Genomic DNA, 14,107 nt, shown 5'->3' with positions numbered 1-14,107 from the left:
CTAAACGAAGCTAAACGAAACTAATCGAAGCTAAACGAAGCTAAGCGAAGCTAAACGAAGCTAAACGAAGCTAAACGAAACTAAACGAAGCTAAACGAAGCTAAACGAAGCTAAACGAAGCTAAACGAAGCTAAACGAAACTAAACGAAGCTAAACGAAGCTAAACGAAGCTAAGCTAAACGAAGCTAAACGAAGCTAAACGAAGCTAAGCTAAACGAAGCTAAACGAAGCTATGCTAAGCTAAACAAAGCTAAACGAAGCTAAGCTAAGCTAAGCGAAGCTAAACGAAGCTAAACGAAACTAAACGAAGCTAAACGAAGCTAAACGAAACTAAACGAAGCTAAACGAAGCTAAACGAAGCTAAACGAAGCTAAACGAAGCTAAGCGAAGCTAAACGAAGCTAAACGAAGCTAAACGAAGCTAAGCGAAGCTAAGCTAAACGAAGCTAAACGAAGCTTTGCGAAGCTAAGCTAAACGAAGCTAAACGAAGCTAAACGTAGCTAAACGAAGCTAAACGAAGCTTAACGAAGTTAAACGAAGCTAAACGAAGCTAAGCTAAACGAAGCTAAACGAAGCTAAGCTAAGCTAAACGAAGCTAAACGAAGCTATGCTAAGCTAAACGAAGCTAAACGAATCTAAGCTAAGCTAAACGAAGCTAAACGAAGCTAAACGAAGCTAAGCGAAGCTAAACGAAGCTAAACGAAACTAAACGAAACTAAACGAAGCTAAACGAAGCTAAACGAAACTAAACGAAGCTAAACGAAGCTAAACGAAGCTAAACGAAGCTAAGCTAAACGAAGCTAAGCTAAACGAAGCTAAACGAAGCTAAACGACGCTAAGCTAAGCTAAACGAAGCTATGCTAAGCTAAACAAAGCTAAACGAAGCTAAGCTAAGCTAAACGAAGCTAAACGAAGCTAAACGAAACTAAACGAAGCTAAACGAAACTAAACGAAGCTAAACGAAGCTAAACGAAGCTAAACGAAGCTAAACGAAACTAAACGAAGCTAAACGAAGCTAAGCGAAGCTAAACGAAGCTAAACGAAGCTAAACGAAGCTAAACGAAGCTAAACGAAACTAAACGAAGCTAAACGAAGCTAAACGAAGCTAAACGAAGCTAAACGAAACTAAACGAAGCTAAACGAAGCTAAACGAAGCTAAGCTAAACGAAGCTAAGCTAAACGAAGCTAAACGAAGCTAAACGAAGCTATGCTAAGCTAAACAAAGCTAAACGAAGCTAAGCTAAGCTAAGCGAAGCTAAACGAAGCTAAACGAAGCTAAACGAAACTAAAAGAAGCTAAACGAAGCTAAACGAAGCTTTGCGAAGCTAAGCTAAACGAAGCTAAACGAAGCTAAGCGAAGCTAAACGAAGCTAAACGAAGCTAAACGAAGCTAAACGAAGCTTAACGAAGTTAAACGAAGCTAAACGAAGCTAAGCTAAACGAAGCTAAACGAAGCTAAACGAAGCTAAGCTAAGCTAAACGAAGCTAAACGAAGCTATGCTAAGCTAAACGAAGCTAAACGAAGCTAAGCTAAGCTAAACGAAGCTAAACGAAGATAAGCGAAGCTAAACGAAGCTAAACGAAGCTAAACGAAACTAAACGAAACTAAACGAAGCTAAACGAAGCTAAACGAAGCTAAACGAAGCTAAGCTAAACGAAGCTAAACGAAGCTAAGCTAAGCTAAACGAAGCTAAACGAAGCTAAGCTAAGCTAAGCGAAGCTAAACGAAGCTAAACGAAGCTAAACGAAGCTAAACGAAACTAAACGAAGCTAAGCTAAGCTAAGCTAAGCGAAGCTAAACGAAGCTAAACGAAGCTATGCTAAGCTAAACAAAGCTAAACGAAGCTAAGCTAAGCTAAGCGAAGCTAAACGAAGCTAAACGAAGCTAAACAAAGCTAAACGAAACTAAACGAAGCTAAACGAAACTAAACGAAGCTAAACGAAGCTAAACGAAGCTAAACGAAACTAAACGAAGCTAAACGAAGCTAAGCGAAGCTAAACGAAGCTAAACGAAGCTAAACGAAGCTAAGCGAAGCTAAACGAAGCTAAACGAAGCTAAGCTAAACGAAGCTAAACGAAGCTATGCTAAGCTAAACAAAGCTAAACGAAGCTAAGCTAAGCTAAGCGAAGCTAAACGAAGCTAAACGAAGCTAAACGAAACTAAACGAAGCTAAACGAAGCTAAACGAAGCTTTGCGAAGCTAAGCTAAACGAAGCTAAACGAAGCTAAGCGAAGCTAAACGAAGCTAAACGAAGCTAAACGTAGCTAAACGAAGCTAAACGAAGCTTAACGAAGTTAAACGAAGCTAAACGAAGCTAAACGAAGCTAAGCTAAGCTAAACGAAGCTAAACGAAGCTATGCTAAGCTAAACGAAGCTAAACGAAGCTAAGCTAAGCTAAACGAAGCTAAACGAAGCTAAGCGAAGCTAAACGAAGCTAAACGAAACTAAACGAAGCTAAACGAAGCTAAACGAAACTAAACGAAGCTAAACGAAACTAAACGAAGCTAAGCTAAACGAAGCTAAGCTAAACCAAGCTAAACGAAGCTAAGCTAAGCTAAACGAAGCTATGCTAAGCTAAACAAAGCTAAACGAAGCTAAGCTAAGCTAAGCGAAGCTAAACGAAGCTAAACGAAGCTAAACGAAACTAGACGAAGCTAAACGAAACTAAACGAAGCTAAACGAAGCTAAACGAAATAAAACGAAGCTAAACGAAGCTAAGCGAAGCTAAACGAAGCTAAACGAAGCCAAACGAAGCTAAGCTAAGCTAAACGAAGCTAAACGAAGCTATGCTAAGCTAAACAAAGCTAAACGAAGCTAAGCTAAGCTAAGCGAAGCTAAACGAAGCTAAACGAAGCTAAACGAAGCTATGCTAAGCTAAACAAAGCTAAACGAAGCTAAGCTAAGCTAAGCGAAGCTAAACGAAGCTAAACGAAGCTATGCTAAGCTAAACAAAGCTAAACGAAGCTAAGCTAAGCTAAGCGAAGCTAAACGAAGCTAAACGAAGCTAAACGAAGCTAAACGAAACTAAACGAAGCTAAACGAAACTAAACGAAGCTAAACGAAGCTAAACGAAGCTAAACGAAACTAAACGAAGCTAAGCTAAACGAAGCTAAACGAAGCTAAGCTAAGCTAAACGAAGCTAAACGAAGCTATGCTAAGCTAAACAAAGCTAAACGAAGCTAAGCTAAGCTAAGCTAAGCTAAGCGAAGCTAAGCGAAGCTAAGCTAAACGAAGCTAAACGAAGCTAAGCGAAGCTAAGCGAAGCTAAGCTAAACGAAGCTAAACGAAGCTAAACGAAGCTAAACGAAGCTAAGCTAAACGAAGCTAAACGAAGCTAAGCTAAACGAAGCTAAACGAAGCTAAGCTAAACGAAGCTAAACGAAGCTAAGCTAAACGAAGCTAAACGAAGCTAAGCTAAACGAAGCTAAACGAAGCTAAACGAAGCTAAGCGAAGCTAAGCTAAACGAAGCTAAACGAAGCTTTGCGAAGCTAAGCTAAACGAAGCTAAACGAAGCTAAACAAAGCTAAACGAAGCTAAGCTAAGCTAAGCGAAGCTAAACGAAGCTAAACGAAACTAAACGAAGCTAAACGAAGCTAAACGAAGCTAAACGAAGCTAAACGAAACTAAACGAAGCTAAACGAAGCTAAACGAAGCTAAACGAAGCTAAACGAAACTAAACGAAGCTAAACGAAGCTAAACGAAGCTAAACGAAGCTAACGCCCTTGTTAAAACCAGACGGGTTTGAATTTTAGACCGAACCTATGTTATTCTCACAAGGGTCGATTGAGCGGGCTCCTATCGTCGCTATGATGCAATACAGTAGGGTGTGCGGACCAATCAGAATTCAGCACGAAACGTATGACACAAAGGCGTGACGTATTTTGTGATTACAGAAGTTTCTAGACTCTAGAGAGCAAATTTTCCCGAGTCCTGACTCCTGAGACGTAGCTCGATATCCGAGTAACTTACTTTTTTGGTGTGAAACGTTCCATAGCGTAAATATTTTGAATTAAAGTCTGACTAAAAATAAAGCGAGATTAAAAAATGGATAGTTTCAACGTTAATTCTTTCGTTGATTCCTTAAACAGACGCCTGTAAGTATAGATTTTCGAATCAGGGTCATTCGTCATTAAGCCTTGGTTTGGGAAATTTTCCAATTCCATACGTTTTGTTGGAAATTATAATTTCCCAAAGTAAAGTTTCTAATATTTTAACGAATATTTATCCCCGCTAATTAGTGACGCGCCTGTTAAAAGTCATTTGAAAAATGTCTACACCTGCCTGTCTTTGGCCACACTGGCAGCGGGTGTCGGAGCCTATGTTCACGTTTTCACAACTTTCCTGCAGGTATGATTACGAAATACCCGGGAAAACGATTAGGGAAAATTTAAATACCCCCCCCCCCGTTATTTAGGGCAACTTTTTAACATCATTAGCGGCCCTGGGCTTCATGATTGGCCTTTCAGCTACCCCTTACAATGAGGGCAAGAACCAAAACACTCGTTTGGGCCTCTTACTGGCATTTGCCTTTTGTACTGGCTTGGGTTTGGGACCTTTGGTCGATATGGCCCTTCATATTGACCCCGCCATTATCGCGACGGCTTTCTTGGGCACTTGCCTGGTGTTTGTTTGCTTCACTCTGAGTGCCATCTACTCGGAACAACGAAAATGGCTCTACCTGGGTGGTAAGATCAAACACTCCCCAGATATTACGACAAATATTTAATCACTATCTGATAATTTAGGAACTTTAATGTCCCTTACCTCGGTTTTGTTACTTTTGGGATTGGCTAACATATTCATGGGATCAAAACTGGTTTTCCAAGTGCAATTGTACTTGGGTTTGGCCGTTTTCTGCGCTTTCATTCTGTACGACACTCAGGCCATTATTGAGAAACGTTTGAGACACGATAAGGATTACATCTGGTAATTAATTATTTACGTCCCCCCCCCCAATGAACCCCCGCGTTATAACCAAAATAATTTGGGTGTTTCAGGCATTCCGTTGACTTATTCTTGGACTTTATCAATATTTTCCGTCACATTCTGATTATTTTGATGCAAAACGCCGATGACAAGAAAAAGAAGAAGAGAAATAATTAATTTATTGTATAAACAAGAATAAAACAACCCCAAGAAACTCCTTAATTATAAAAACTTCTATCATATTAAACAAGATATTATCACTTAAAATTGTGCCAGTGTCCAAAGAAAACAAAAAACGGAAAAAAATATTTTAAACTTTAAAGGAAAAAAAGTACAAAAAAATAAAAAAAAGAAATTTATGGCCTTGGAATTTAATTTGATTTTTATTTTTAAACATCACTCCCCTCCTTGTGGTATCAGTTTGGTTTGTTTAAAGTAAAAAAAAAGATGTAAAATTGTCTGGAGATAAAAAAGAAAGGGGGTTGACATTGTATTTGCTTTAGACACTCTCTCTCACTCACTCTAACCCAAATATTATTATAAAATATCTGTATTGTATTTTGTAAGATTAAAATTTAAAATAAAAAAACAAGCTCAATGTTTTAAATATTATTTTCAATTATTATCCTACTCTCAATTAATGCCTACTTGGTAATGTCTTTTAATTTCAAGTGAACTTACCCCCAAGGCCACGCTGCCGATACAACTTTTTGACTCCTTTAGACGCGTCCACGTCTTGAGTGCAACTGGTTTAGATGTTTTGTTGACTCAACTTTTTTTGACTTTTGCGTCGTCTGAAAAGGCCTTTACTTCTTTAAACGCGTCGTGTAGTTCAAAGTTCGTTTGTGATTAGTTATCTACGTAATACGATAACTTCTCCATCATCCCCCAAATAAATTAAAAAAAAGAAGCCAAACTTGACATTGAGAGAAAAAAAAATGGATGGCCCGAGCGCGACACGCGTTTTCAAATGGATGGAAGACCTTTTTCGTTTACAACCAATATACGGCCTTACCCTAGTAATTGTCATTATCTACCTGGTCAGGGAAATCTGGGCGTACGTCAGACGGGGCCGCCATTACCCACCGGGACCAATTGGCTTGCCCATCCTCGGATATATCCCATTCATAAACGGATTAACCATGCACCAAGATCTGTACCAATTAGGAAAGAAATACGGACGTATTTACGGGTACAAGATTGACCCTGAAAGGAGGACACGCCGATGATCTTCGCTAATTCTAATTAAGCTATTTCAGTTTGAAATTAGGTCAAATGGAGACGGTGGTCATCAACGACTTTGAGGCCATGAAAGAATCGGGTCGAATGGACGAATACTCGGACAGACCGCCTTATTTCTTCGAATGGAATGACACCCCGAGTCAGTATATAGGATCCCAGTTGGTATAAACGTTGTCGTAAGTAACGTAATGTTGGATCGTACGACGCAGACATAGAAAGCTTGAACGGAAAACCCTGGAAGGAACAGAGAAAAATGCTGATGACGTCCATTAGGAGCACGCTCGCGGCCAACTCAAAGTACGAAGAAAAAGTTAAGGTAAATTAAGGCCAGCCAGTACCGTCTCGGGAATGCCTTAATTAACTGGAGAAGGTTAATTAATTGACTGCAGGAACAAATTGGAATCGCCCTAGAAGATTTGAAAGGCTGTAGCGGAGACGTCAATGTCAGGGATATTCTAAGCCCAGTTATGAATAATCTCATTTTGTACTCTGTTTGTGGGCGCAATTACGAAGGGAAAGACGCCACCAACTACTTGTTGACCAATTTCCGGTTTAAAATACTGGAATACTTCGAAAGTGTTCGAGTACCCTCTTATTTCCCTTCCATATACCAAATGTGGACAAAATTGAGCCCGACTCTCAGGAAAATTAGACAAGAAATGTCTATTTACGATCAACACATGACGTACGTAAGCCAGAACTTAATTGTATTTCAAGTTCTTCTCCGCCAGTCAAACTTGTTAAGTACTTGATCGTAACATACAGAGAAGAGATCAAAGAACACCAGCAATCGGTGGAGCCCAACCCGGAACTTAAATCCAATTACATCGACTTATACCTGGCTGAAGCCAAGAAGAACCCGAGATTTGAAAGTAAGTGACGAGTACCATATAGTACGTACGAAATTACTTAAGAAGGCGTTTAACTTGATCGGGATCAGTACCAGTCTTATTGGCTAATTGTCAAGTAAGTTTAATGGCGGGGGCGGAATTCATCAGAGCTACCGTGGAGTGGGCCTTGCTAAGTCTGGCTAGGCATCAACTGTTCCAAGAACAGGTGCATCGGCAAATCATCGAGGTGATAGGGACGGACAGACTTCCCGAATGGAAGGACAGAGAAAAGTTAACCCTGGTGCGAGCGCTCATCCTGGAAATCTACCGATGGAAGACCTTGGTACCTATCAGCGACCCTCACTTGTAAATCTATAATCGCTACTTTAATTAAGACTATCAGTTGTCAATTTGGCTTTTCGTAATGTACACGCAGGACGGCGAAGAACGCCAAGTTAGGAAGCTACAAAATTCCCAAAGGTACCATGGTCCTCTTGAATCTATGGGCGGTGCACAATGACGAGTCGTACTGGGGAGATCCCGAAAATTTCAGACCCGATCGCTTCCTGTCCAAGGATTTCCGATCGATCGTCAATTCGGAACGCGTCATTCCATTCGGGATTGGCAAACGCGATTGTCCGGGAGAGAAACTGGCCGAACTCGAGATCTTTCTCTTTTTAACGGCTCTCTTGCAGAAATACCGCTTTTTACCACCAAAAATGGGCGTCAATATGGAAGGAATGACCTTCCTATCTTTGATGGTCGTTAATCCCGTAATTAGCCTTGAACTAAGATAATTAATATTAATGAAAATGTTCTCTCGTCAAAATTAATTGATTTTTTTGTCACGATGATCATATTTATAGGAAGTGTCCTACTAATTGTCATTATGTAACTAATAAAATATAATCGGATTAAATAATTCCGCGTATCAGAAGATACGATAAATTTTGATATTTTGTCATTATTTCATTGTTTCAAAGGAGGAATTCAAATAGGTAAAATTGATTCCATTGAAAAGATAAAATATGTTTTAAATTCCCCGTCCGAAGAAAAGGCCAGATCGAGTGGGCTGGTGATGGAGCGAAAGTACGTCCGAACTCTGCACTGATCTGAACGGCGTAACCTCTAAAATATTTTGGATTTACGCGCGCCACGTTGATGGCTCGGTTTTGAATATGCCAAGTTTTAAATCTACCGAAAATTGGCTAATTATCTCGTTTAATTATCTTTAATTAATTCGTCCAACATTTTTTGCAGGCGCGCTAATTACCTTAGAAAAACTAAATGCGCTAGATAATTTTTTTTTTAATTTCAAGTAGGCTTTCAGCGTCTACTATAGACTTTGCGCGGTTTGTTATACCCAAAAATAGCGATAACATTTTTGTTTTCAATAAATATGGTAGGAGAGGTGACATATCCTTGGCGATACCATTACCTTGATTCCCTTGATAGCGAAAACAGCAATTTTTCCATCGTCAAAATAATATGTAGAAAAACACTAGCAGCTGACTCAAGGCTAGAAAACTCAATAAACGAAACAGTTGCTTTTGATAGAAACCTTTACATTTGGCAACGCGTTTATAGCTTTCTTTCCTAGAATATTCAGTCGTCGCCATTCCCCGCTACCATCATGCTGAATTTAAGAATATTCGCGTTTATTTCGGCTCTTTTTACCCGTAAGCAATTCCAAAATACCCCTTCGAGAAGCTAAGAAACACAATCCTAAAATCCTACCGAAACATTATAGATTCCTACGGAGCAGCGCAATTTTCCTGCCCTTCATGGTTCGGTGTTTTCGAGGACACCAACGACATAACTGGAGGAGGTTTTTACCTCTGCGCCATGGGCTATAGCATACACGGTTCCTGCAACGACTCCATGCTGTTCTACCCCCAAAAATGCGTCGGTGCGTTGATCCCCTATTACTAACCCAAAAGGAACTCGGCTTCATCTTACCATTAATGACCTTACAGGCTGGCGACCCCCGATCGCGTCACCTGTAAAAAGCTTCCAGTGTCCTTGGATCGACGCCAATTATCCGGACATCAGCGATTCAACTTGCAAAGGATATTGGAGTTGCTTCGCGCAAAACGCCACTTACGCGTAAGAAAGAATTAAGCCAATAATATAGATTGAATCAAGAGCCATCGGATATTTAATTTTTCTTTTTCGATAGAACTTGTCAATCAAACGAAAACTTTGATACAATCAACGGAGTTTGCAGCCAAGACGCTACTTGCGGTAAATTATACATGTTTCAAAATGGATAGTGGTAATGGGGGGCGGCGTCATATCGGTTTATCATTTAATTTAGACGGTTACGCGCGTAAATGCGATGAACAGTTTTCGTACACGGCCGACGCGGATGACAAAAACAAGTACTGGGAATGTTATTACGGCATTCCCTATCACTGGAGCTGCGATCCCGGTTTAGAGTTTGACGCCGAAAAACATTACTGCGATACGCCAGCCCCAGTAAAAGCGCCGCCAACTATATAGATAATTGTTTAATATTCCTCTGTATTCATTTGTAACGCCTCAAATAAAACGTTTCGTTCATAGATTGTAGTCGTCGGTGTGATAGAGTTCGCTGAGAAGGCGATAAACGTAACTGGGGGAGTTGCCGCCAATGTTCGAAATGAAAAGGGTCACGAGATCGGGGGGAACGTAATCGAAAAAGGGCGTGTAAATCTGCACCTTGGAGATCAAATCGTTGCTAAAGTCGAGAACGTCTTCGGGAGACGTAAACTTGTTAAAGGCATTCTGATCGTACGAACACAAGTACTGAGGGGTCAATTTAAACATGGCCGCGCAAACGATCAAGGGAACCGAGTAATACTTGGCCGCCAAAGCTAGAGAATGGGTGCCGCTGACGGCTTTCAGTCCCCCATTGGCCATTAAAGAATGCGTGCCAATAATAACCTTGTTAACGCGCGACATGATGGCGAAGATGTTGGCGTCGGGTATTAAGGTCGTTTCTATCCCGGCTAGAGCTAATGACTTGGCTAATTCTTGGCCGCTATAAAAGGGGGCAAACTCGGCCACGATGACCTGAAACTTTCTAGTTTTGGCGGCGCGCTTTAAAAATCCCTCCACAGTTTTGGAGCCGCCCGCCGTCATAATGACTTCGTCCGAGTGAATGTGTTGCAACGATTGGGTAGTAATATTATCAGCGCTCGTTTCCAGCTCAGTCTCCAACTCGTTTAGGTTATCGAGAATGGCGTCTTTTAGATTGGGGAAGACTTTCTTATAATCGGCGCCCTGTCCTTGCGACAGCAACATTTTTTGCAAGGATTCCTGAGGATCGCCTTCCACGTGTTGACCTTGAGCCGAGGCGTACTCGTCCCTGACTATTTTCAAAACTCTTCTTACCATATTTCCGGCAGCCGTTTCCGTCGGTTCCGCTTCCATCAGCTCTTTTCCAATTTTTCGCAGCATTTCGATCAATTCGTCGGCGTACGTCCACGACGATTCCGATATGAACTTGGTCAAAACCTTCAACGTCCGGTAGGCGATGGCGTAGTAGCTTTTCAAATTCCCCAGTTTCACGTCTTCTACCAGCTTACCCAAAAGCTTATTGGACTCCTCCATCTTAACTGATCGATTAATTAACCAACAAAACTCTAAAATACGGCCAAATTTATGTCCATATGTGCACAACCGAAACTAACTGACGATAATAATCATCCGGATTGCCACAGCCACGCGTTAAGACCGGTACCGAGCAGACGACGGAAAGACGCGTATTACGTTCGGTGTAACTTATCAAAACTATCGGTTTTCAATTTTATAACCGCGAAATCGGTCATTTCGGTTTCATCGTAGCCAGCTAAAAACGCATTTTTAGTATCTGAGTGCTCCTGGGACGGTGGACTTACGGATGTGGAAAACGGTGGAAGCCGTCAGCGGGGATTAACTGTATTTAAAAAGAAAAATAATCGAAATTAGATTATTTTTCGAATGAACGAGGTAAAAATTTATGATTCTCAATAAATTCGCGTTGAGTTTCATTACGGTGGTTCTAAAAATATAGAACCTTTCAGATAAAGAAAGGGCGAGTGAAGTAAAACCGTCGAGGATTGGCGAGCGAGAGTGGTGCTGAAAACAAATTTCCACGATTAAAATGAAGCCCTATTCGGCAAAATATTCCAAACTAATTATACTAATCAGCGTGGGCGTGCATATCTTGGGACTGGCCATCTTCGCCATTGGGTTCTTCCCTGAATCAAAGGAGCTGAAAGCGCCGAGCGCCGTATCGGACTTACCAAAAGATTTTGGGAAATATAGCCGACCTCGAACTATCGCCAATGGCATCAGAAACGCCTCTTTAGATCTAAGGCATTTGTACAAGAACCATTTTGAAAAGGTGGTGCTGATGTTGGTGGATGGCTTGAGGACCGATTTCATTCCCACCATTCAAGAAGATTACTTTGAGAAAGGCACCATGCCGTTTGTGGAAGAACTTTTGAAAGACCAACTCGTCGCTACGGGCTATCAAAGTTGGGCCAATAACCCAACCGTCACTTTGCCCCGAGTCAAGGCCACCATGACGGGGACCGTCCCCGCCTTTTTAAACGTCATCAACAACTTGCGAGCTTCCTCTTTGAACGAGGACAACGTTCTGTACCAAGCGGTACGAGCCAAGAAAAGGATTAACTTTTACGGAGACGACACTTGGTTGAAATTATTCCCCGAGACATTCAGTCGGTCGGAAGGAACAGTCTCTTTTTTCGTCTCCGATTACACGCAAGTCGATAAGAACGTGACGCGAAACGTCCAGGCCGATCTCGAGAGAGACGACTGGGACCTCTTGATTCTCCATTACCTGGGTTTGGATCACATCGGGCATTTGGCCGGACCTTTGAGCCATTTATTTACGCCCAAACTCCGCGAAATGGATGACGTTGTCAAGAAAATCTACCAGAAATTGACGGCGACGGGAAAACCCAGTCTGATAGTTCTCTTCGGAGATCACGGCATGACGAACGTGGGGAACCACGGCGGGGTCAGCGAAAAAGAGATCTCGGTCCCATTGGTCTTCATCTCGACCGTCAAAATGAAGGCTTCTTTAATGGAAAAATCGACGCAAATCTACGAAAGAAAAATCCTGCAAGTCGATTTGGCCGCCACCTTGTCCGCCTTAATGGGTCTTCCCATTCCCGCCAACAACATCGGGAGCGTCATCCCGGGCGTTTTAAACCTAGCCAACTTCAGTCGCAAAGAGCAGTTATACTCTTTTTACTACAACTCTCGCCAATTGCTGGACGTGCTAAAAGGAGATCGCGCCTTCGACACTTACCAGACGAAACTGAGCAACATCTACAGCCTGCATCGAATCTGGGACGAAAAACTCTCGGACGACGCGGCCATGTTTCGCAGCGTCAAATCGGGTTACATCGAAATCATGGCCGAGATCAGTCACACGCTGGAGTCTTCCATGAGCAAATACGACGTTTACGCCATGATTATCGGCGTTCTGGCCGTCGTTTCGGCCTTCTTGACCATTTTCACTTTGATTATCGACCCGAGTCGCTTGAGCCACGTCATGGGCTTCGGCGACGTCATCTTTGGCTTGCTGGGTCTCGGCATCTCCTTAACGGTGCACTGTATCATTTGCATCAAGGCGGACAGTCGCGTCTGCCATTCCTTCTTTTGGTTGGCGCCGACGGGAATCATTAACTTTTTCTTGTTTAGTTGTTTGAAATTCTTCTCGTTTCTCTTTTTGGAGACGGTTCAAGAAGCCCTCTCTCTCTCCATCTCGAACTTCATCTTGCTGGCCACCTTTCTTCACGGCGTTAGTTTGGGTTCCTCCAGTTTCGTCGAGGAGGAACACCAAACTTGGTACTTTCTGGCCATGACGCTCTCTTTTTTATTGTTCCTTCGAAACATCCGCGAAATCGCCCAAACCTACGACCTATCCATGGATCTGGATCAATTTAAAACGGGGTCGAGCGCGGGCAACGAAGTGACTTATCGCGACACGATCGTCAAGAAGATCGTCGTCGGCGGACTGCTTTTATTCGTCACCCGACTGCTCCGTTCGTGGAATCAAACGGGGAACAAGTGGGCCTCCGTCCCCGACGTCGGCGATTGGCTAATTTTAGAGAAGCATTACGTCTTGTTGATGCTTTTGATGGTGGGCGCCATGCTGATCGTCGGTTTGACTCAGAGCACGCGCCGAACGTTGCAATTTATCTGTACGTGGTTGAACGTGCTGCTGATTTTCCTGTATCACTTGGAAAACGGGCTCGAACCGGCCATCGTCGTCGTCGGTTTCGACCAGAACACGTTCCCGCGCTTATCGTACGCGCTGATGCTCTTCAGCGTCGTCGAAACGTGCATTTACGTCTACTATCACCCGAGCCTTTGTCCGAGCGGAAAATGTTTGAGCGTGACGCGCTCGCTCTCCAGCGCTTGGCTCTTCCTGTTCGCGCTTCAAAGCAAAAGTCGCGACCTTCCGCTGGTGGCTCTGATCGTCGTTCAAGAGCGCTTGGCGCACGAGTTGGTCTGGAAGCAGAGCATGTCGCTGACCATTCGTCTGATCACCTACGCCTGGATGGGAATGTGCGCCTTCTTCTACCAGGGCAATTCCAACGGACTTTCCACCATCGACGTCTCGGCGGGTTACGTCGGACTGTCCGGTTACCAGGCTTGGTGCGTGGCCCTTTTAATTTATTGCCACACGTACGCCGGATTGATCTTTTGGCTGATTCGTTTCGTCTGCGGATTTTTAACGCTGGTGACCAAAGACAGCGTCAACACCTTGCGACAAATCCCCTTTAGTTTGGGGGCTCTCTTATCTTGTCGCTTTTTCGCGGTGGCCGTCTACCTGGTCACCGTTTTATTCCTGAGATACCATTTATTCATTTGGTCGGTCTTCGCCCCCAAATTATTATACGAAACATTCCATTCGCTCGTCATCGTCTCCTTCGTCTCTTGCGTCTTAATCGTGACGGACGTCATTAATAAATATAGACAAAAGATATAAGAATCGATTCTAGTCCTTGACCTTAAAAATAACTGTAGTTTCTATGCAAGAAATAATAACAAGTCGCTGAAATAAAGAAAGATTCCGAAATTATTAGAGTGTCTCTTCCGTTATAA

At 42.5% G+C, this 14,107-nt stretch overlaps 5 protein-coding genes across 5 annotated transcripts; 4 read left to right on the top strand and 1 right to left on the bottom strand.

The window, feature by feature from the left end:
• Positions 1-3,885: 3,885 nt before the first annotated feature.
• On the top strand, positions 3,886-5,535 carry BI-1 (Bax Inhibitor-1). The gene is made up of 5 exons (XM_089856651.1): positions 3,886-4,096; positions 4,241-4,349; positions 4,417-4,687; positions 4,748-4,928; positions 5,000-5,535. Exons 1-5 carry the CDS (start codon positions 4,047-4,049, stop codon positions 5,103-5,105), a joined length of 717 nt encoding a protein of 238 aa, XP_089712777.1. The 5' UTR covers positions 3,886-4,046; the 3' UTR covers positions 5,106-5,535.
• A 295-nt stretch (positions 5,536-5,830) lies between these two features.
• Positions 5,831-7,952, top strand: LOC149709643 (cytochrome P450 2U1-like). Its single transcript, XM_089856472.1, has 7 exons — positions 5,831-6,120; positions 6,188-6,309; positions 6,380-6,486; positions 6,560-6,855; positions 6,936-7,042; positions 7,111-7,366; positions 7,437-7,952. The coding sequence occupies exons 1-7, from the start codon at positions 5,867-5,869 to the stop codon at positions 7,795-7,797; spliced, it is 1,503 nt and encodes a 500-aa protein (XP_089712598.1). The 5' UTR covers positions 5,831-5,866; the 3' UTR covers positions 7,798-7,952.
• A 96-nt stretch (positions 7,953-8,048) lies between these two features.
• Positions 8,049-9,133, top strand: LOC149709642 (uncharacterized). Its single transcript, XM_089856629.1, has 3 exons — positions 8,049-8,679; positions 8,751-8,909; positions 8,977-9,133. Exons 1-3 carry the CDS (start codon positions 8,634-8,636, stop codon positions 9,108-9,110), a joined length of 339 nt encoding a protein of 112 aa, XP_089712755.1. The 5' UTR covers positions 8,049-8,633; the 3' UTR covers positions 9,111-9,133.
• Positions 9,134-9,144: 11 nt separating this feature from the next.
• On the bottom strand, positions 9,145-10,728 carry eIF2Bbeta (eukaryotic translation initiation factor 2B subunit beta). Its single transcript, XM_089856527.1, has one exon. It carries the CDS (start codon positions 10,592-10,594, stop codon positions 9,560-9,562), a length of 1,035 nt encoding a protein of 344 aa, XP_089712653.1. The 5' UTR covers positions 10,595-10,728; the 3' UTR covers positions 9,145-9,559.
• A 98-nt stretch (positions 10,729-10,826) lies between these two features.
• Positions 10,827-14,084, top strand: LOC149709640 (GPI ethanolamine phosphate transferase 2, catalytic subunit-like). The gene is made up of 2 exons (XM_089856374.1): positions 10,827-10,972; positions 11,047-14,084. The coding sequence occupies exon 2, from the start codon at positions 11,127-11,129 to the stop codon at positions 13,989-13,991; it is 2,865 nt and encodes a 954-aa protein (XP_089712500.1). The 5' UTR covers positions 10,827-10,972; positions 11,047-11,126; the 3' UTR covers positions 13,992-14,084.
• The last annotated feature ends 23 nt before the right edge of the window (positions 14,085-14,107 follow it).

This window comes from Phalangium opilio, unplaced genomic scaffold (genome assembly GCF_054372755.1).
Source record: "Phalangium opilio isolate 3A_F unplaced genomic scaffold, DU_Popi_V2 ptg000011l_1, whole genome shotgun sequence".
Classification (NCBI taxonomy): domain Eukaryota; kingdom Metazoa; phylum Arthropoda; class Arachnida; order Opiliones; family Phalangiidae; genus Phalangium; species Phalangium opilio.
Note: the sequence above shows the minus strand (reverse complement) of the source record. Positions and strands in the feature narration are given on the sequence as shown.

What these genes read in the sequence shown, in the direction of transcription:
- LOC149709640 (XM_089856374.1), top strand. Translation starts at nt 11,127, where the DNA reads ATGAAGCCCTATTCGGCAAAATATTCCAAACTAATTATACTAATCAGC.
- eIF2Bbeta (XM_089856527.1), bottom strand. Translation starts at nt 10,594, where the DNA reads ATGGAGGAGTCCAATAAGCTTTTGGGTAAGCTGGTAGAAGACGTGAAA.
- BI-1 (XM_089856651.1), top strand. Translation starts at nt 4,047, where the DNA reads ATGGATAGTTTCAACGTTAATTCTTTCGTTGATTCCTTAAACAGACGC. An exon ending in TTTTCACAACTTTCCTGCAG is followed by an intron (nt 4,350 to 4,416) that starts GTATGATTACGA and finishes CCCGTTATTTAG; the next exon opens with GGCAACTTTTTAACATCATT. An exon ending in CACGATAAGGATTACATCTG is followed by an intron (nt 4,929 to 4,999) that starts GTAATTAATTAT and finishes TGGGTGTTTCAG; the next exon opens with GCATTCCGTTGACTTATTCT.
- LOC149709642 (XM_089856629.1), top strand. Translation starts at nt 8,634, where the DNA reads ATGCTGAATTTAAGAATATTCGCGTTTATTTCGGCTCTTTTTACCC. An exon ending in TATTTCGGCTCTTTTTACCC is followed by an intron (nt 8,680 to 8,750) that starts GTAAGCAATTCC and finishes GAAACATTATAG; the next exon opens with ATTCCTACGGAGCAGCGCAA. An exon ending in CTACCCCCAAAAATGCGTCG is followed by an intron (nt 8,910 to 8,976) that starts GTGCGTTGATCC and finishes ATGACCTTACAG; the next exon opens with GCTGGCGACCCCCGATCGCG.
- LOC149709643 (XM_089856472.1), top strand. Translation starts at nt 5,867, where the DNA reads ATGGATGGCCCGAGCGCGACACGCGTTTTCAAATGGATGGAAGACCTT. An exon ending in CGAATGGAATGACACCCCGA is followed by an intron (nt 6,310 to 6,379) that starts GTCAGTATATAG and finishes CGTACGACGCAG; the next exon opens with ACATAGAAAGCTTGAACGGA. An exon ending in AGTACGAAGAAAAAGTTAAG is followed by an intron (nt 6,487 to 6,559) that starts GTAAATTAAGGC and finishes AATTGACTGCAG; the next exon opens with GAACAAATTGGAATCGCCCT.